The sequence below is a fragment of the Vitis vinifera genome, chromosome 17 (genome assembly GCF_030704535.1).
Source record: "Vitis vinifera cultivar Pinot Noir 40024 chromosome 17, ASM3070453v1".
Lineage (NCBI taxonomy): Eukaryota > Viridiplantae > Streptophyta > Magnoliopsida > Vitales > Vitaceae > Vitis > Vitis vinifera.
The window spans coordinates 3,397,778-3,419,546 of record NC_081821.1 but is presented as its reverse complement, the minus strand read 5'-3'; the positions used below and the strand labels follow the sequence as shown (position 1 = coordinate 3,419,546).

The 21,769-nt window shown below is 40.4% G+C and overlaps 1 protein-coding gene across 2 annotated transcripts in view; it reads right to left on the bottom strand.

The window, feature by feature from the left end:
* Nucleotides 1–414: 414 nt before the first annotated feature.
* Nucleotides 415–21,769, bottom strand: part of LOC100262884 (2-oxoglutarate and iron-dependent oxygenase domain-containing protein CP2) — a 53,644-nt gene continuing 32,289 nt past the window's right edge. Inside the window, exons 6-9 of one of the 2 annotated variants that reach the window (XM_010665342.3) lie at nucleotides 21,425–21,563; nucleotides 7,832–7,950; nucleotides 2,716–2,827; nucleotides 415–709 (exon numbers count right to left, since the gene is read on the bottom strand). In XM_010665342.3, the coding sequence (XP_010663644.1) occupies nucleotides 674–709; nucleotides 2,716–2,827; nucleotides 7,832–7,950; nucleotides 21,425–21,563 (406 nt within the window). In that variant the 3' untranslated portion in view covers nucleotides 415–673. The remainder of the gene's footprint in view (nucleotides 710–2,715; nucleotides 2,828–7,831; nucleotides 7,951–21,424; nucleotides 21,564–21,769) is intronic. The other variant, XM_002277401.5, reaches the window with a different exon arrangement.

The following is a 21,769-nucleotide window of genomic DNA, read 5'->3' as shown; positions in this document are numbered from 1 at the left end:
ACTTATTTCTCAATGTTTCACATTTTTCGTGTTAAGAAGAATCCTCAAATCACCAGATAAATGACCAAAGCTAAATTTTAGGGCAAAAAACAATTTTTTTTGTTTTAAATTTCGTTTTAATTTAAAGAAATTAGAGTTCACTTTTTTTTTTTTCTTTTTTTTCCTATAGAGAAGAACATCAATAAAAAAAATTTTAAGACCTTAAAGTCAAACAGAACAAATGGGAAAATCTGAAAGAAGCAATCTTCAATAGTCAAGCTTCTCACAAAAGAATGTTGTCCAATCTAAAGACATGGAAGACATTGTAGGAGGAGGCATATATACAAGTATATACAGACACATATGTACGTACATAGTAGAGCTATTGTCAAAGAAACTATTGGCTCTGTAAGTACGGTTTAGAACAATCAAATCTACCAAAATTCCAATAAATTACCATTTTGACTGGAAATTGACCAGATTGGCAATTGATGATTTTAATTTACATGAATTTCAACTTTCTGATGATATGATTAAAAAAAAAAAAAGTACTATCACTTAAAGTAGTGTACATAAAACGGGTACCTATTAAGATGAAGTCAAGGAATACAAACATCAATACTTTGGTGCCTTGATCAGGACTTGGGCCATGCTAATGTACATCAAAACATGGAAATTACAAAATCTAAACTGGTCATGTTGTGGATTCCCCCTCCCTCCTAAGTAATTCCTGCAGCATATAAACTCCCATGAATACCCATCATAATAAATAACATTTCAGCTGTTCAACATTATACACAAACACATCAAATTACTGCAAAGTAGTTTCTGCTGTGAGGAAGGTTGCTTCTTATATGATCATGAAAATAATGCTCAAGTAGAATTTTGAAAATTATTTCCACATTTCTCAGGGCAAAAGTGACGCCCCTTGTTTTTTGGGAAGTGAGAAAAGTTCTTCGAATAAGCCTAGCCGAAAAAGGCACAGCAGTAGAAGGTTTAGCATATGTTTGAGTTCAATTATGTCTTTACCCTTCCTAAGGATATGCCTAATCCTTAATTTCACCCCTAATCTTTTTGTTGCAGGAAGACAACAACCTCACATCTTTCTGGTGCATGCTAATTCTCCCTAGAGCTAAAGAATATATTCAAAGAATTGCCACTAAGACTTCTGAAAATTCTTCTTTCCAATTCAATTTTCCTATTTCTCTTCTGTTGATGTAAATTGTAAGGAGTTGAGAAGGTTGATCACAATTTCCAGGCAGGAGTTTTGGTGCAGGATCCTCAATGTCTGATGGGGATATCTCTCCATCTCTCCATTTCCCATTTTCCATTTTCCATTTTCAATTTGAACAATGACATCAAATTCTATAACACTCCGATAATATGCAAGTATTATGGATTATAAGATGTATTTACTATGCTCTCAAACTGCAGTGCACCATCATACCAGATTGAGATTTCTTGGGTGTTATTATAGTGTTGAATATTTAGGTGTCACACCAAATTTGAATTGCAACATGGGTTCTCCTTGAGCTACTTTGGAACAAAGAATTTTGTGTGAGATACCGTGGTTGAAAGGTGAAGGAGACTTGCATCATGATTCAAATCCCATAAGTTTTCACCTATTTTCTCTCTTCCCTGGCCTTTTTTTAATAGTAAATGGAGGTATAAAGACAAAAATAGTGGGATTATAAGGAGTGGAACATGGACACCTGGCCTGTCAACTATCACTAAGACTGGGAGGGGAAAATGGCTTCACTGGTTAGTAAGGAGCATAGAAATAGCTCCCTAAGGTCGGTGAAATGCATAGCAATGTCTGGAGACAGGCCGTTGCAGAGATTTCAGGGGCTTAGGCCTTACTATCATAGTCATCACTCAGGAGGCATACATAAAATGGGAATAATGCAGAGGCCTAGTGATTGTAGCCAAGAAGATCAATTTTACTAACACAGTTTTAACAGATGATAGGCAGAGACCAACTTTTCTAGTCCACCCCTGTGCAGGGTGTAAACCCCAAAAATGTAGTGTGCCAGAATCATAATTTATTTAATTATTTATAGTATAAAACTAGATGGTGTAGGAAAACAAAAAAATAATGAAAAACAGTAGATAAAATTATTTATTGTTTTTAAGCACTAGAGAAATCTCAGGCATCAAGCTTAATTTTGACTGAGATATTACCAATCTCAATTTTTAAGATTTCCAAAGCAACAGGCCACAAGGATACTTCCATTCATCAGACAATTCACATCTGGCTTGAGTATGAGACACATGTTAACAATGATTTTTAAGGGGTAAGAGGAATGCCTAATGACATGCTCTTGTCTAGGGTTCTGAGTCTTAGATTAAGCATTGAGGTTGCATCTCATGGTGTTTTCTTTCAGCCTCACCCCACAAGTAGTATCTAAAACCTGTGTTGGCCTGCTAGTTCCATAGTGAGCAATTCAACTTGGATGAAGGCCAGTATTTGGCCAGTTGCCTGTTTGTCTACCTTTGTCTCTCTCAAAACTCTTAATACTGCTGACCTTTTTCCTTTTCATTCCAATAACATTCCAGATTTAATAGGATCTTTTAAAAAAAACAAAAAAAAAACTGTAAAATCTTAAAATTACACATCATGATATTGCATGCCTAAATGCTTGTATTTGAAATAGATGAACATTTATAATTAAAGGGTCACGTGATGCACTGGCAAACTTTAGCCTGGGTATGCATGGGTGTGTGAAAGAACTTTACCAATTTGGTAGCGGCAATTGACATGCGTTGCCTTTCATTCTTTTCACGATTGCACTCTCCACACCAGCTAGAGAAATCTTTTTGATACTTCTTCATCTCTCTAAAGATGGAACTATACAAACAAACACATTTTCAGCAAATAAGTGCAAAGAGAATCAGTAGCATTCCCCTTAAACCAAAATGAGCAGAGTGAAAAATAATATATGCAGGATACTGATAATTATCATCCTTAAGTAAAGGTAGGAAACAAATGGAGTCACAACATTGTTGAATTACTTCCTAGAGTAAATTTAGGAATCTAGTGGAGTCCTTAAAATATCTACAAGAAAGTTATTTTCTCAAAACATAAACATCTTCCTAGACTTGAAAAGTGAACTATTTTATGATTGTTAATTACTGATGCTCAAACATAAAAATTGGTTATTAAGAAAATAGAACAAGCTGCTGTTGAATTTGGCTAGTGCACAAGAAGATTCTACCCATCAACCAGATTATAAGAAGGGTAGGACTCTAGTTAAATGGTGCTGCTTCTGTAAACAAGAGGAGTCTGCTAAGCATATCCTCATTTATTGAGAAAATAGCTCATGGCCTTCATTGTTTTCCACTTTTTGTGTAACATGGGCTCTGCCTCAGTTAGTTAAGAACACCCTAGACTGTTGCAAGTAGAAAGAAGGTATGGAGAATGACCCTTTCATGTTTGTTTTGGAGCCTCCAAAAGGATCAAAATAATAAAAATAAAAAATAAAAAAAAATCTTGCAGTAGAACATTTAGGGCTGATTCTCAAAGACAATCTCCTCAAATATCTGTTTTTGGTTAATGTATTCTTTCCAAGGACATAGGACTTATCATTCTTAGATTATATACAGACTGGGGATGGATTAAAACCGTCCCAATGCTAGTGGTTCCTTTTCTCTTTTTGTTTCAGGGTTCCTTGTATAAAGGTTGACCACTGACTAGATGCCACACACAAGCACCTAATTAATAGGCCATCTCTGTTTTTGGTCAATGGATTCCTTATGAGAGCATAGGACTTGTCATTCTTAGACTTCATACAGATTAAAACATTCACAGTGCTTGTGGTTCCTTCTCTTTTTGTTTCAGGGTTCCTTGCATACCTACCGGCCAAGGTTGCACTACCTGTGGCTAGGCACTGTTCACACACACATTCCTGCCTTTCTTAATTGCATGTAAAAGAATTGACACAAAATTAAATTTACAGTCTCCAAAATGGGCGAGTAAATGGAGCTCAAATTCTATCAGTTACAACCTCAAATACATTTCATGAGACCAAACCCATATACCTCCTGCTTACCAAGGTTGCACAACCTTTGGCTGACTGCCATTCACACACATACACACACTTTTATATTGTTCATATTTGCGTATAAAAAGGTTGACACCATATTCTCCATTTTGAGTGAATGGCAGTCGATCTCTACCAGTTACAATCTCAAATATATTTCATGAGACCAAACCCATTTTCAAACACTACTTATTTCTCTGACAAGATTGCATCACTCCCATGATTTCATTCAAACTATGGTACACTTTATGCACAAGTCCTATGATTCTGAATTCCCAAAAAGATAACTTAATATGCAAACGTGCAACACGCAATAGAACAGGGTGAGACCCATTACTTAATTTCTATCAATCCAAATAATGGTAAGGGGAAATAGCCATCCAAGCTGAAAGCAGCTCCAGTTCATAAGGGGGTAATCAATTATTATTTGGAGGCCAGTACAAACAGTCCATCAGATATAATTATTTGAATGTAAAAATATTAAAATAAATTCTCAACAGGAAATTTATATGTGTGTGTATTTTCTCCCTTTTTGGTATATCTTGGACTCTTTCGTGTATAGTGAAGACAACTCTTCTTGGGTGGAATGGAGGGTTTGTGGGGAAAAGGCGCAAGAAGGCTTGGCAGATGGCGTCGTTATGTATTTTTTGGTCAATTTGGAAGGAGAGAAATAGGCTAGCGTTTGGGGATGAGGATCTCTCGCTTCAAAGGTTGAAATATTCTTTTGTATGTAATCTTTGGTCGTGGGTCAAGGGTTCCTTAGCTGAGAGTCATTCTTCTCTTGTAAGTTTTGTAGACTGGATAGGCTCCTAGTTAGGGAAGGTGGTGTGTATACTCCCTGTATACTTAGAGGGCACCGGTTTTTGGTGTTTCCTCTTTTCGTTTAATATACTTCTTTTTACTTATCAAAAAAAAAAAAAAATATGCGTGTGTAGAGATATACATTAACAAGAAGGAACAATACGGGTGCAGTAATAATAGCACAATTCAAACCTACCACCTACCTAAACAGTCAATGGAATCTAAGTAACATTAGCAGCCCCCAAACCGCTCCTCAACCAAGCTAACATAATTTGAGGAACCTTTCAAGACTAATTCGGACTCCAAGCTTTCAAAAGCCTGACAATTATGCTCTTTTCACATGCACCAATACCGACACAAAGGAGTCATTCTCCACTCCCTCTTTCTTTCTTTCTTTTCTTTGGATGGGCAAACAAAGAGAAAAATTAAGCACATAACAAGAAAAATGGTGCACCTAAATATATGGGAAGTATATAAAGGTAAACTACAGAATAAACAAAGGAAAGAAAGACCAAGAGGCACAAAATGGCCTAACCCAAGACCCAAAATATCAAGGAAATCTACAACCACATTAGGTTACCCTCCCATTCCCCTAGAACAACAAAAGTTTTGAGGTAGTGATCTGTAAGTGCCAGCTTCGGCTGCTCTATGCCTTAAAAGTCCTTGTATTCCATTCTTTCTACAATACCTTGCCACCGTATTCATGCTTCTTTCCAACAAAATTACCTTGCCAACCAAACAAAAGCCCTTTCACTGCTCTTGGAAGAACCTAACAAACTCCAAAAATAGAGAATAACAAAGCTCATAAACTTTTAGCCCAATCGTAGAGAATTAGAAGGTGGTTGGGTGATTTCTCTCTTTTTTGCCCAACAGCATCAGTTTCTAAAAGACCAACCCCAAGTCATAAGATAGTTTATGGTATCTTTCCCCATGCTGCTTGCTAAGCAAAGAAATAAACCATGGAAAGAGCAGCTGAATTCCAATCTCCTTCAAAGGGAGCAAGGTGGCAGTGTACGAAGACAGGAATAGGTTAAAAGATCACAAAGAAAAGACACTTCTTATGGAATGGTTGTTTCTGATTAGGAACAAACAGGGAAAAGAAAAGAAGAGCCCTTCTTAGTGGTCCAAATCAAATTATGCTCACAAAAGTACTGAAAAGCACAGGGTGAACAAGCTGCAGGAAATACCCCACATCACCCAGCTCCCAATCCTGAAGGCTCCTTCTGAACCTAAAAGCTCAATGACCAAGTGGTCCCTATAAACAGCACCCCCATGGCATCATTTACTGGAAGCCTGAATAGGTCTGCAAAGATCACCTTAAGCAGTCTATCCTCTCACCCTAAATCACACCACAAAGAACCCTGGGAACGTTTTCAAAAACTGTTTTGTAATGTTTTCTATGTTTCCAAATATTTTTTAAGCATAAATTTTATATCTAGTGCTTTAGTTTCAGTTATTTTTCATATTTTTCCCATTATTTTTTTAAATAATCCTCAAGAAATAAGTGAAAACAACAAAAATATGTTCTTAGAAAACACCATATTTTCTGTTTTCTAGTTGTCAAATATATTTTCCTATTTGTTTGTTCTCAAAAACAGAAAACCATTTTTGAAAACAGCTAACGGACAGGCCTTATATATACTTAGAATTCCTCCCAATCCATACTAACGAATTTCCACAAACCCCTCCCAAAATGACCATCACTTACCTTAGACCTTCAGTTCCCCTCTTCCTCTGCATATATCTTGATAGCTTCCTACAAAGACCATTTTTATCCATCCCAAACTGCTATAACCACTTTCCTACAGTGATTTGTCAAGACTGTCCATTGACTCCACCCTAATAATCCCCAGCCCTGCACTACTTTTGAGAGAAAAAGAGCACTTCCTACCCCAAAGAATGAATCCTATGTCGGTCATTTTATCAGTAAAACAGAAAATCCTTCTATATCTCCAATCTTTTCCTAACAAAGAAAGGGATCATGAAAGTTGACATAAGAGAGACAGGCAAGGATGACAGGTACTTTTGCTTAGGGTCACTGGGTCCTCTGTAGAGAGATACTGTTTCTTCCACCCTTCCAAATCTCCTCTCAAATCTATCAGACACCTGCTTAGTCTCACGGGAAGCCACAAGAGACATAATAAAGTAAGAGAAAGGGAGATTCCCCACTCTACTTCACAGTGCAAGAACTAAAAACTGTGGATCCTCCACCGAAAGCACCATGATGAGCTTGCACTAGTGCAGATTCACCCTGAAACTCATTATCGTTTCAAAGCATATAAGGACACATCAGAGGCACCTCAACTAGTCCAAGCACCCCTACAGAACACTATCCCATCATCCACTGCCAAAAAGTGTGAGATCAATAACCCTGGCCCTGCTCTCAAACCAACTCAGAAACCATCCATAGCCTCTGCTTACTGAATCAATCTGCTAAGGCCTCCATTACAATGCTGCGTAGGAATGGAGATATCAGAATCCTCTGAAACTCTTGAAGGAGGAGATAACAGATTATGTCCCAAAAAGTTACAGTAGAGAAACAAATATGATAGCAACCATTTTGAATGATAAGATTATGTGTCTCCGAAGGACATATTACCAGTTTATTGAATCCAATTATGGGTGAGAATTAACAAATATGATAGCAACTATGTTGAATGATAAGATTATGCGTCTCCGAAGGACGTATTACCGGCTTATTGAATCCAATTATGGGTGAGAATTTTTTTGATCTTTTAATCAAAAACAAATGTTTGATTGAAATATATTAGAATGTCAGGATGAGATCTCCTATTGGAAGATACAGCATCCAATCAAAAGAAAGAGAAAAATCAAATGTATAACTTTATAAAAAGATTTTTCTACCAGATATTTGGCAGTATTTGTCATAGAATTGGTGATAATCGACATGAAACCAAATGGATTCATTATTAACCATATGATACAAGCATTAGTTAATTTTCCATTTAAATAGGTGCATTATAAAAACACTGCAAGAAACATAAAAATACCTTCTACACCATAGGAGTAGGTTGATTCTGTGACCAGCTGTTGTAGCTCTGGCACCATGCCTATGGCGACCACGGTGAAGCACCGCTTTCCCCGGGACATGAGAATAGTCAAAGATTTCCTGTTTATGCAGGACAAGATTTCAACCAAAAAGTGGTTCAACCAATTAATGTCAGAATTAGCAGGGAAGGGAACTCTTATCAAATGGATAAGCTACACAAATCCAACTTCATTAAATGAATGAACAAAAAATACAAATTATGATCCAATAGAATCCTCATGCCTCATGTGATCAATCATCCAAGGAGCAGACTCAAGCAGCCCCACAAGGCCACAACAAAACAAATGTAGCTCTTTTAAACTTACATTTGTACAAGAAAAAACAATGGTACAATTATAAAGCAAATCACAACTACAGCCAATAAAAGGTAGCTAGTGGAGTCTAAACTGCTTCTTTATGCCCTGCAAGTACAGTATAACTCCAACGCAAGTTATTCAACATCATTATTATTATTTTTTTTCTGATAAGTAAATTTTTGTCCCCATTGGGACTTCAACCTGGAAATTCCCACAAACCCTCCTCAACCCTTTTTCACTTGAACCAGGCCTCAACAGCAAGTTATTCAGCATTTTTACCTCCTCCTATGCCCATTTTGGCCAATACACTCTTATACATCCTGGTTCATGGCCAAGATTTGTGGTTTGGCCATCAACAAGTCTCTGCTTTGTCACTCTAAGGCCAGGGCTGCAGACAAACAATCAGCAGAAGGGCTCAAATGTTATTTTATCAAAGATTCCTCTGCACCTGTGCTGGGATGTTTAGATAGATTGCACTTCAAGTTGTTGGGACACTGCATAAGGTCTCCAAAAGAGAGTTGCATTTGATGAATTCGTCAAAAGTTTGCATAGACAAGAGGAGTGAAGGTCTAGGTATTAGAAACCTTTCTACTTTAAACAAGGCTCTTCTTAGTAAGTAGTGCTGGAGATTTATGATTGAAAGAGATTCTCTATGGAAACAAGTGATAGTTGGGAAGTATGGGGAGGAAGAGGAGAGTTGGTGCCCTAGAGTGAAAGAAGGTTATGAGTGGGAATGTGGAAGGCAATTAGCAGTTGTTGGGAAGTTTTCAAGGGTAGAGCTGGTTTCAAGGTGGGTAGTGGGTATAGGGTGAAATTTTGTAAGGATGGTGGTGTGACACTTCTTTGAAGGAGTTATTCCTAGAACTCTTCTCTATCGCCTCCTCTAAGGATGTAAGGGTTGCTAAGGTATGAGAGGAGGGTAGTTGGAATCCTAGGTTTTTAAGAAGGTTTCATGATTAGGAGTTAGAGGAGGTAGAAGCCTTCTTTGGGAGGTTAAAGTCCATTAGGAGGGACATGGGAGATAAATTAGTTTAGCTGAACTAGAAGTGTGGCCTTTCTTTAATTAAATCTTTCTACTACTATTTCTCAAATGGAACAGTGTTGGTGTTTCCTTTTGGCTGTTTTTAGAAGTCTTGGTTACCATCGATGATCAGTTTTTTTGCATGGGAAGCAATGTGGGATAGGATTCTTACTTTGTACCAGCTCAAAAAGAAAGGTCAAAGGATCCCAAAAAGATGTTACATCTACAAAGAAAAAGAAGAAACAACTAACCACATCCTCCTCCATTGCTGGAAAGCAACTATAATATGGCAACTAAACTGCACCCTTGTTGGTGTCTAGTGGATGATACATTCTTGGACAAGAGATGCCATTTTAAGCTGGCATGGGTCTTTCATAAAAAAGATGAGAAAAAGGGTTTTGATTGCTCCTTTATGTTTATTTTCAACACTACAAAGAAATTGAAGAGCGTTCGAGAATAATGAGGGAGGCAACTAATCTATTAAACAATCTTTCATGTGCTTTTTGTTAGATAAGGCCAGAGTGCCTATAGAAGACTGCTCCTTGTCCATCTTTGACCTTGTGGAGTGGTAAGGCTCTAAGTAAGGCAAGGTCACTAATGGGGTAGGATGGGTATCGGGCAGGATTATGGAAAACCATTCGGAAGGATTAGGACATTTTGGGTAGTAGAGTTGCTTATGTAGTTGGTACTGGGAGGAGAGTGAGATTTTGGATGGACAAGTGGTGCAGAGACAAACCGCTAAGGATATATTTTCCCTCTTTATTTGCTTTTGCCAACCTCAATGGGTGGAAGAGGTTTGGTTCTCTTCTTCTGATGGGGGTTGTTGAGGCAACTCAATGATTGGGAGGTGGATATTGTGGAGTGGTTCTTCTTGAGGTTGCAAGAGTGGAGGATGTGCAGGGATGAGGAGGATACGTTGGTGTGGACATGGGTGAAGAATTGAAAGTTTTCTATTAAAGCCTTGTACCAGAAGTTCGAGTCAGGACAACAAATGGATTTCCCAACAAGTGTTACTTGGAACTCTTTGGTCTTGTCCAAGGCGGGCGTCTTTGTATGGGAGGCCAAATGGAATAAAGTTTTAACTTTGGACCACATTTAGAGGAGAGGATAGGTTGTGGCAAACATATGTTTCCTTTGTTGCAAAGAAGAAGAATTAGTTGATCACATTCTCAACCATTGGTTGTATGGCATCTCCTATTTTCCCTGTTTGGTGTGTCTTGGGTTTTTCCCTTTTCAGTGATAGAGACACTCATAGGTTGACACGGGTCTTTTGTGGTTAGGAAAAGAAAAAAGGTGTGACAAGTTGCTCCCTTATGCCTTTTTTTGGACAATTTGGAATGAAAGGAATAGTAGGGCATTCGAAACAAGGAGCATTTTGTTCATAGGATTAAACTTAATTTTCTGTGTAATCTTTGGGTGTGGTCCAATTTGTTTGTAACTCTTGGCCCTTCTTCTATTGTAAATTTTGTGGATTGGTTAAGGTCTTGTTGAGGGGTATCGTTTTTTCGTTGTCCGTATTTGTATTTTTGGTGGCATCTTAGGTGCCCATCGTATACTTCCTATGTACTTTGGGGCGTTTTTTCTGACATTTCTTTTATTAATGCACATTCTCTTTATCTATCAAAAAAAAAGTAAGGCATGGTTATTGTTTTTTGTGTTTCCCTCACCTTGTCTTTTGGATTTTTTGGTCTCTTTGTACACATTGTATATACTTTTTTGCGCCTCCTATGTTGCTAGTAATACAAATGATTTTTTACCAATCAAAAAAAAGGAGGGGGGGGGGGGGGGGGGGGGGGGGGGGGGAATGCCCATACCTTTCCATCAGCAACAAATTATATTTTGGAAAATGGTAAACCTAAGTTGTGCCCTTACAATTTTTTCCTATTGTGATGCATTGTAATCAAGTTACTAGATAGTTGTTGTAATACATTGAAAAGTTTGTTTCTTTGTAACTTGATGTCTTGGACCAAGGTGTATATAGTCAAAGGCTCAATATCCTTATTTGACTTCATTGATTGGCTAGGTTCTTTTAGAGGGAGGAAGTAGTTTTCTATTGTCTTTTTCCCCATTTTCTGAAGCTTTGTGGTGTATATGTCATGTGTACTTTGGTGCGCTATTTTGACACTTTTATTTAATATTATATTTATTTACTTATAAAAAAAAAAGTCACTAGATATCTAGAATCATCAGTGAAATACCAAAAAAGCATCAAATAAAATATCAAAAATTGCTCATTTTTTGGTTTTTTTTTAAGGCAAAAACCAAGAGGATTTTTAATAGTGAGAAAATACCCCATTTCATGCTCAAAAGTGGTTTCTTGAAGCTCCTTCTATTGGGAATTCTCATCAATCTCCAACAACTAGATCTTCCTTTGATTTTTGACAAAAGTTTCACATTTCTTTAGGATGTGTCTTGTATATACTTTGCACATACTGCACATATGTCCCTTTCTTCCTTCAATATATTTGCTATTTTATACCAAAAAAGAAAAGACTTGGAAAACTGCTTGTTAATAAAAAATGTAGATTGCTATAAAAAGAATATCACATTTTGTCCATAAAAATATAAAAAATCATGTAAACTTTTATTCAAAACATAGAGCACACAATGTATTCAAGGTCTCTTCCTTAATCACTTGCAAATCCATATCTATCACAAGCCTCTCAATCTCAATCACTCATGCCTCTCTCCCTCTCTCCCTCCCTCTTCTTCTCTTTGTCCTTGTAGGTCCATCCAACCTCACCCTCCCTGGCTCTCATACAAGGATTCCTTTTGCCCCTAATTTAAGATACTCGTGATGATTCCCAAATGAAACCCTATATGGTTGTTAAAAAGATTGCATCACACTCCTTCGATAGGTTTTTACGTTTTATATTCTATCTTAGAAAGATAACTAGATGTTAGGTCCAAAAACAATATATGTAATTACATGTTCCTCAAGAAGTTTCCTATGCAAAAAAAAATAAAGAAAAAAAAAATCACTTTAATTGTAACCATTGAATTCCAAATAACCCTCATAGGGAATGCTTTTGCTTTTTCCTGCCCTAGAAAAGTGTAAAGGATTTGATGAAAATCTACCCTTCCTTGCATTCATCCATTCCATCTTCCTTCTTTCTCATTTTCTTACCTTGAAGCCTCAACCCTTTCCATCTCCCAATCATTCAGATACCTTGAAAAATGAGGGTTTCAATGCTCTATTCCATGAAAATCTTCTTTGTATTTAGGGTAAATTACAAAATCAATGTTATATTTTCACTCGTGTCTCAATTTAGCTCCTCACTATTATTAAGTAATGTCGACCTTAAACTATGTTCATATGTCAAATAAACCACTCTAATAGATTTTTTGTCAAAAAAATGGATGAACCTATGTGACAAGCACATAGCCATTGGCAAGGATTTTTATGTTGAATGTTTGAATATTTCTAGTTCTCCACATGCTTATCATAGAGGTTTCATCATCTATTTTTGACAAAAATCTTAACTGAAGAACCTATCTAACAACTAGGCATAGTTTAGGGTTTGACATTGCTACAAAAATCTTTTTTTTTTTTTTTTTTTCCCAAAGCAACACTAGTTTTGATGGAAGAGAGAGAGAGAGAGAGAGAGTGTGAGGTAGCTAGAGTGAGGGAGCCTGAGTGCGAGGGAGGTGAGCGAGGGGGCTTGCGATCAAAGGAGAGCGACGGCGAAGAGCGTGGGCTTCTGCGTCTGAAGGCTATCGACGAAGGAAAGAGAGGTTTGCTACGGCTGAATGGGAACGGGGGTGAATATCGAGGGCGCTCGAGTCGGAATGTAAGTCTAGAGGGAGCCGATCCTTTGGGGCAACGGGAGATCTCCAGGAAGAACAGGTTCAGTGTCGAATCGAAGACATTTGAAATCGAGGTGGAAGTAAAAAAGGGCAAAACGCAGTTTGTGGTTGTGGAGAGGAAGAGAGGGACCTCGTCGTGGGTACGGATGGGAATAGAGAGCCTAGGGTGTTTTCTGGAGGGTTTGATCCATTGCTGTGAAGACACGAATGGTGGGAAATGGAGAAGAAGCTGGAAGGAAAATGGGAGGGTTTACTCTATGGTTCGAGATGAGAACAGAGGAGGGTGCTACATCAGACTAGGAGTGGTGGATCTGGAGAACAAAAATGCTAGTATTTTCATCCCCAAAGGGAGAGGAGCAGTGGGGGGATGGACCTCAATGATTGAGTCGCTGAGGCGTCTGGATATTGTTAGGAAAGGGGATGAGGGCAAGAAGCATGAGGAAAGTTTGTTGAAGCCTATCACGACGAAGACCTTTGCGAAGGTGATCAAACAGCCGATGAGGAACGATCATGCAGCAATCAAGGTCGCGGTTAGAGAGAAGGAGATAAGCAGAAATTTGGAAAGATTGGGTCATTGTTTGGTTGGGTCTTGGAACCCTAGATCTGGGAGAGGGGACGATCTGAAGGCTTGGGGAACCTTCTTGGCAAAAGATTGGGAACTGAAGGGTAATCTGGGCGTTGCAAAGCTGGAGAGGGGAAAGATGTTGTTGGAGTTTGAAAGATTGGACGAAGCGAAGAGGGTTCTAGGCCTCGGAAACACTACGGTAAGAGGGTTCTTTCTCCGTCTGGAAAAGTGGAGGCCCGCGACGGGGTGCATGCTGGAAGGGGAAAAGAGGCGTGAGGCATGGGTGAGAATCGTGGGCCTCCCTGTCTCTCTTTGGGATCAGGCCATCCTGAGAAGGATTGGTGAGGAGTGTGGGGGGTTTCTAGCGATCGATCCCCAAACAGAGAGGCTAGAAGAGCTACAGTGGGCGCGGATCCTGGTAAAGACGGACGGGGAAGAACTACCCAATGTGGTTGAAATTTGGATTGAAGACCTGTGCTATGCGCTAACCCTTTGGTGGGAGGTCAGGCCGGTCCTCAAGGTAGCATCGGCAGGGCTGAGAGGGCTGAAGAATGCTGCAGTGGGCGAGGTTGGGGGTGAGGCCCGTGCACGCGCGAAAAAGCGCGTGATGGAGGTGGAGGGCGTCACTAGGATCGAGAAACTGCAGCAGCTGCTGGATGGGACAAGGGGCCAGACTGATGGGTCGGGCCGTCCGATGGAGCCCCGTTTGGGTGGGTTGAACGAGAGGAGCCCCACTAAAGCATTTCGGATTAATGAATTGAGCTCTAGGCCTTCTGGGCCTGATCCAAATGCTTCCGAAGCTGGGCCGTCATGGAGTGGGTCGTCTGGGCTGCCAGGTGAGGGATCACAGGCTGTTGGGCTGTTGCCGAGGGAGGATGTGGAACGGGCCAAGCCAATTTTGCAGTCTTCAGAAGCGTCTGGGCTGGGTTATAACATTTTAGGCCCGTGTAGAGAGGCTTGCCTTTTGGGCTGGACTGGCCCACGACTGCTGAAAGAGCCAGACGCTGGCATTTCTTCTTTCTGGTTGAAGAGCATGGAGAAGATGGAGGAACCAAGCCTTGTGGGGTGCCCAAGGACTGATGGTGCCCTAATGGAAGAAGCTCAGAGGTATGGAAATACATCTAGTCTTGGTGGATTATTGGTCCCAGCTGCTCCTTCTTCCTCTCCTCTTTTTTCCAGTCGGACCCCTTTGGGGTATTACGACTTCTCTGGTGTTGGTTGGGAGGTAGGCCAGAGAGACCCACAGGGCTGCATTGTCAATGGTTTAGGGTTTATGGAGCAAGGGGCAGTAGCCAATTGGGAATTGATGGAGGCCAGTAATGGCAGTAATGGAGAAGGTGGAGAGGAGCTACGTCTGATCCGTACAGAAACACTGGAAGAAAAAAGATGGGAAGAGGTTGACTGGGAAGACAGTGAATTGGCCAGGTTTAGCAAATTCCTGGGGTTCTCGACAAAAGGATTGGAGAAGGATATCCTGGAATTTTTGGTCAAGATCAGAAAAAGGAGGGAAAAAGTCCATAGTAAAATTCTTCTGGACAAATCGAAGTTTGAACGGGAGCTGAAAAGATTAGAATGCTCCATTAATTACGAGAGGGGGAAGAAGCTGAGGAATGGTATGCAAGAAAGAGGGGATCAAATGCTGGTTATCCAATGAAGTTAAGACTGTTAAGTTGGAACGTGCGGGGAGCTAATGATAGCTCCAAAAGAAAGGTGGTTAAGGCTATGATTAGGAGTCAAAAGGTGGACTTATTTTGTCTCCAGGAGACAAAAATTCAAGTAATGGATGAGGGAGTGGTTAGGAGCCTAGGCACTGGGAGGTTCTTGGAATGGGGGGCTTTGGATGCTCATGGCTCTGCGGGTGGTGTGCTGATTTGTTGGGATAAAAGAACTCTGGAGTTGATTGAGATGGAAGTGGGTCAGTTTTCTATTTCCTGTAGGCTAAGGAATGTGGAGGATGGGTTTGTCTGGATCTTCACAGGGGTTTATGGGCCGTTCTCTAGGGAGGAGAGGGAAGTTTTTTGGGAAGAGTTAGGGGCAATTAGAGGCATATGGAGTGACCCGTGGTGTATAGGGGGCGATTTTAATGTCGTCCTGTCTCAAAGAGAAAGGAGCAGTCAGGGAAGGATAAGTGGTGCGATGAGAAGATTCGCCCAGGTAGTAGATGAGTTAGAGCTTCTAGATCTTCCGCTACAAGGTGGTGTGTTCTCATGGAGTGGGGGCAGAAATAACCAAGCATGGGCAAGACTGGATAGATTCCTCGTGTCTCAGTGCTGGCTGGATAAATGTTGTGGGGTGGTTCAATGTAGGTTGCCGAGGCCCATATCGGATCATTTTCCTATTATGCTGAAGGGTGGAGGATTAAGACGAGGCCCATCTCCGTTTAGGTTTGAAAATATGTGGCTGAAAGTAGATGGCTTTAAGGACCTCCTTCGGGAGTGGTGGCAGGGGACAGTGGTGAGGGGGAAGGCCAGTTTTAGATTGGCCTCTAAGCTGAAGGTGCTGAAACAGAAAATCAAAGAGTGGAATAGGGAGGTGTTTGGCAGACTAGAAGTAAATAAGAGCTTGGCTCTCCAGCAGGTTGAATTCTGGGACAGGGTGGAAAGTGAAAGGAGCCTGTCAGTAAGTGAAACGGAAATGAAAAAGGAAGCTAAGGAAATTTTCAAAAAGTGGGTCCTTCTGGAAGAAACCCACTGGAGACAAATGTCGAGGGAGTTGTGGCTGAAGGAGGGGGACAAAAATTCAGGCTTCTTCCATCGGATGGCCAATGCCCATCGTAGAACTAATTCCATGGACAGAATCAAAATCAATGGGGTGTGGAGGACTGAGGAGCAGGAGGTAAGGGAGGGGATTGTGCAAAACTTCCAGCAGCTGCTCACTGAAGAGCCAAGTTGGAGAGCGGATATTGAGGGGCTGCACCTCCCTCGCCTAAACACTTGTGAGGCTGAAGGCTTGGAGGTGCCTTTCACTATGGAAGAGATCCACTCTGCTTTGATGGATATGAATGGTGACAAAGCTCCTGGACCGGACGGGTTTACAGGGGCTTTCTGGCAAACATGTTGGGAATTTGTGAAGGAAGAGATCATGGATCTGTTCAAGGAGCTCTTTGTGCAAAAATCTTTTGCAAAAAGTCTCAACACCACTTTCTTGGTTCTTATCCCTAAGAAAGGGGGAGCGGAGGACCTGGGGGAGTTCCGGCCTATTAGCTTGCTAGGGGGACTGTACAAGCTTGTGGCCAAGGTGTTGGCAAATAGACTGAAGAAGGTCCTTGGAAAGGTGGTTTCAATGGATCAAAACGCCTTTGTGAGGGGGAGACAGATCCTGGATGCCTCTCTTATAGCTAATGAGGTGGTTGACTTTTGGTATAAGCGTAAGGAGAAGGGGCTGATCTGCAAATTGGACATTGAAAAAGCATATGATAGCATCAACTGGAATTTCCTTATGAAAGTCTTACAAAAGATGGGATTTGGGAGTCGTTGGATGGAGTGGATCTGGTGGTGCATTTCAACTGCCAAATTTTCTATCTTGGTGAATGGGGTGCCGGCGGGTTTTTTCCCAAGTTCCAAGGGGCTGCGTCAGGGTGATCCTCTATCTCCCTATCTCTTTGTCATGGGTATGGAAGTGTTAAGTGCTCTCATAAGAAGGGCGGTTGGGGGAGGGTTCGTCTCAGGGTGCAGCCTTAAGGGGAGAGGAGGGCTGGTGATGGAGGTCTCTCATCTTCTCTTTGCGGATGACACAATTATCTTTTGTGAAGCTAAGAAAGAGTATCTTACCTCTTTAAGCTGGATCTTGGCTTGGTTTGAGGCGGCGTCCGGTCTAAGAATAAACCTAGCCAAAAGTGAGCTAATCCCTATTGGGGAAGTTGAAGAAATTGAGGAAATGGCAGTGGAGCTTGGGTGCAAAGTGGGAGCTCTTCCTTCAGTTTACTTGGGGCTACCTCTTGGAGCCAATCACAAGGCCATATCTATGTGGGATGGGGTGGAAGAAAGAATGAGGAGAAGATTAGCCCTTTGGAAAAGACAATACATTTCTAAGGGCGGGAGAATAACCCTCATCAAGAGCACCTTGGCTAGCATTCCAATTTATCAATTATCCCTTTTTCGGATGCCAAAGTCAGTAGCGAAAAGGCTTGAAAAGTTACAAAGAGATTTTCTTTGGGGAGGGGGGAGAATGGAAAGGAAAATTCACCTCATCAATTGGGAGGTGGTGTGCACTCAGAAAGTGAAGGGAGGGCTTGGCATAAGGAAGATTGATCTCCTTAACAAAGCCTTGTTGAGTAAGTGGATTTGGAGGTTTGCTTTTGAAGAGGGTACTCTTTGGAAGAAAGTGATTGGGGTGAAATATGGGCAAGAAGGCCTTGGTTGGCGGACAAATGAAGCTCGCGGAGCCTTTGGGGTTGGGGTTTGGAAGGAGATTTTGAAGGAGGCAAATTGGTGTTGGGACAACATTAGGTTTAAGGTGGGAAAGGGGACGAGGGTTAATTTTTGGACTGATCATTGGTGTGGTGATGAGGCGTTGTCCAGAATTTTCCCTCAATTATTTGCTTTGGCGGTGCACAAAAATGCAACTATCAGTGAGGTGTGGGACTCCAGCCTTGGTCAAGGAGGTTGGAACCTCAGATTTGCTAGGGATTCAAATGATTGGGAGCTGGTTGTCATAGAAGCTTTGTTTAACATGCTGAGGGATTTCAAGCTTTCTCAAGAAGAGGACTCGGTGGTATGGAGAGGAGGAGGTCAAGGTAAATTTGGGGTCAGCTGTGCTTACAACCTGCTGGCTGCTCCTAACTCCCTTGAATTCCCGGTTAGATGCATTTGGGTGGACAAGGTCCCTACCAAAGCTGCTTTTTTTGCTTGGGAAGCTACATGGGGGAAGATCCTTACCTTGGATAGGCTCCAAAGAAGAGGGTGGCAGCTTCCTAATTGCTGTTTTTTGTGTGGTTGTGAAGAGGAAAATGTACATCACATTCTTTTACACTGTACAGTGGCTAGGGTTCTTTGGGATATTATCCTTGCCTTGTTTGGGGTTCATTGGGTGTTCCCAGAGACGGTCATAGAGGTGTTACTTAGTTGGAGGGGCTCCTTTGTGGGGAAAAAGAGGAAAAAAATCTGGAATTCCATACCGGTGTGTATTTTTTGGACGGTTTGGAAGGAGAGAAATAGATTAGCCTTTAGGGGGGGCTCTTTAGACATACAGAAACTCAAAAATTATTTTGTTTGTAACTTGTGGAGTTGGGCGAGAGTGTACATGGGAGAGGAGTCCTCTTCGCTTTTACTCTTTTTGGAGTGGCTAGCGGCTATTTAAGGGCCGTTGAGGCTGCTTGTCTCTTTTGCTTTTTGGGGTGGGGCTGAGTTTGTATACTTCCTGTATGCTTTTGGTTTTTTTGCCCTTTAATACAAGTTGTGCTTATCTATCAAAAAAAAAATATTCAATTTTTTCCCAATTTAAATTTTGACTCCCATAAATGAAATTTCTTCATATTTTTGTGGATCAAGTTATTTCAAATTAATCATCAAACAAGCATTTTGAATTTCAGTGATTTATATATATAAATTAGAGTTTACTGTGTTAAAAACTCAGAAGCAAAGGGGTTTATTAGCTATTTTCCACCAAAAGATCAACAAATCAAGACTTATTAGCATTTTTTTCTATAGTATTTCTTTGTAATTTTGGGAATGAAGATCTCACATATTTCTGGATTTTATCGAGCCCTTCACACCTTTGGATTGCGGTGGAACTTAAGCATGATGTTGTAGCTTCTCAAGGCATATGTAATTTTTCAGCAAACCTGTAATTTTTCTTCCCTTTGAGGCACTAAGGGATAGTCAAACTTTTCTCTAAAGGATTTACTAGGAAAAAGAGTAGAAAGGGGGTCCTACGGTCTCGCTTCACTCATGTACTAACAAAGATTTGAGCTTTACACGTTCGAAGTACGAATAGTTGAAGGAAAGGGTTACACAATCTCTAAGGCTTATTGGCACAGGTCCTGGTAAGAGTTCTGGTGTGTCAACCACTGAGCTCAAGTCACTAATTTTATAACTTGGGGCTGACTCTTTTCCTGGAATCCTTGAAGTTTTGGTGCTACCAATTCACTTAGAAGAAGAAGCTAGTCAAACTCTTTTCAACAAGAAAGCCATCCAAGCAAGCCTAATAGATTTTAGCCTTGGAGTCTAGAACCCTTTGAGCTATCCGAAAAAGCATTCGGTCTTGAACTCGGTCTTGTTGTGGCTTGTTACCCCAGGGCAGATCTATTCAGGACTCTTGACTGAGGCAGACATATTAGAAGCTTGGGGAACATATTTATACTTTTTCCTACAAGGTTCACTTTTTTATTTATAGCTGGGAGTTCATGCCCAGAAAGCATCTACTTTGCTTCAGCTAAGGCATATGAGAGAAGTGAGGCTAAGTCATTAATATCTAAACTAGGAGGAAAAAATATAGGAGCCTTGAGTGCTCTGACTACCTTCTCAAACACTTGCATGCCATGAGTTGATGCAAGCGTTGCTCTGGTTTAACCCTTAACATATTAAATCTCTCCACCTCAGCTTACAAGATTAGCACTCTTTCTTGGAACCGGTGATGGAACTAGAAAATTAGAAGTGGGTGTGCCAAAGTCTGGTGGTCTTGACTACCTTGGGGGTAATACCTTATAGTTCCGTCTAGTAAGGGGATAAAGTCCAGCCCATGAGGTGACTTCCCGTACAGGTGGTTAAAGGTTGATCCAGGAGTTTCTCAAGGGTAACTTTCTTTCATAGCTTTCTTACAATTCTTCCATGGTAACTTTAGTTAAAAGTCTTTCTCTCGCAAACCTTCTAAGGGGCAAGGGTACAGAACGTAGTAGCTTCCCCGATAGAGGGCCCTCGACCCTAGGTTCGATCAAGCTTGACTTGTATGGAGACTGCACTTTATATCTTTCGGGCTTTATGAATGAATGGATCTTTATGTGAATCTAGAGGTTCCCGAAGATGTGGTAAAGGAAGAAAGGCATTTTTCTAGTCAAGCAAGGCCAGTCTGACTTGGATGTACTTTGGCCCATGGAAGAAGGATTTGAAGATCTAGGCTTTGGTCTTTCATTTATTTTGGGAATGAAGATCTCACATATTTCTGAATTTTGTACAGCCCTTCACACCTTTGGAGTGTGGTGGAACTTTAGCATGATGTTCTAGCTTCTTAAGGCATCTGTGATTTTTCAGTAGACCTGTAATCTTTCTTATATATTAATATAGAACATTTTTGTGGCTCTGGATCGTTTATTGTTGATATCAGTGGAGTTTTTGAACAAGTAAAATGTTTTCAGAATTGAATTTGTATTTCCACTGTTTTAGAGATTAGATTTAGTGGAATGGATAGGACAAATGTTGTAAAGGCCCCCTCTTACGCATGCTTTGTCATTGATTGTACGTGACTTGCACAAAATATAAATGGGAGTAATAAGATGGCTGTTTCAATAAAATGATCCTAGTTCATGCCCCAAGGGAAATATGAAAGGAAAGATAGAGTTGAGTCATTAGGACTGGAAGAGTTGGGTTATCAGAGTGCAACATACATCATAGATGGTTGTTCGCCAGTTAACTTAATATGGGATATTTGTCACACAACCTCAAAGTGAAAATGAGGAATAAAAATCAGGTCCAAAACTAGCTTATGCCCAATATGGATCAACCCTGTACAATTTTTTTTCAGCATCATCTGATACCACCATCTCATACCATCTTTAAAACTATGGTTTTAATTATAAGTGCACACCAGACAAAACTTAGCCTCAAAATGATAAACCAAATATACTGAAATGAAAATTTGAAATTGATCGTAGAATCAGCTTAAACAGTGACATCTTAAATACTGACATACCTCAGATTGACTACCTGTATTTACATGTTTATCACATCGAGTTCCACGGAAAAACAATTCTCCACCAGAAAATTCTTTACCCAAGCACACATTCAAAGTTACTTCTGAGTCATCCACATGGAAACCTACAAATGTAGAACTGTTTAAATTTAGACCCCACTTTGGCAGGCATGAAATCAAGGGAAGAGACAGCATCTTTGCAGTTGGATATGATTCTAGCATTTGTATGTTATTATTTGAAAAAAAATGCATTTGAAAAACATTTAATAAGCTACAGGAACACGCTCATTTAAGCAAATCAAGTGCACTTGAAGTATATATCTACCAGCCTATTTTGAAACCAAC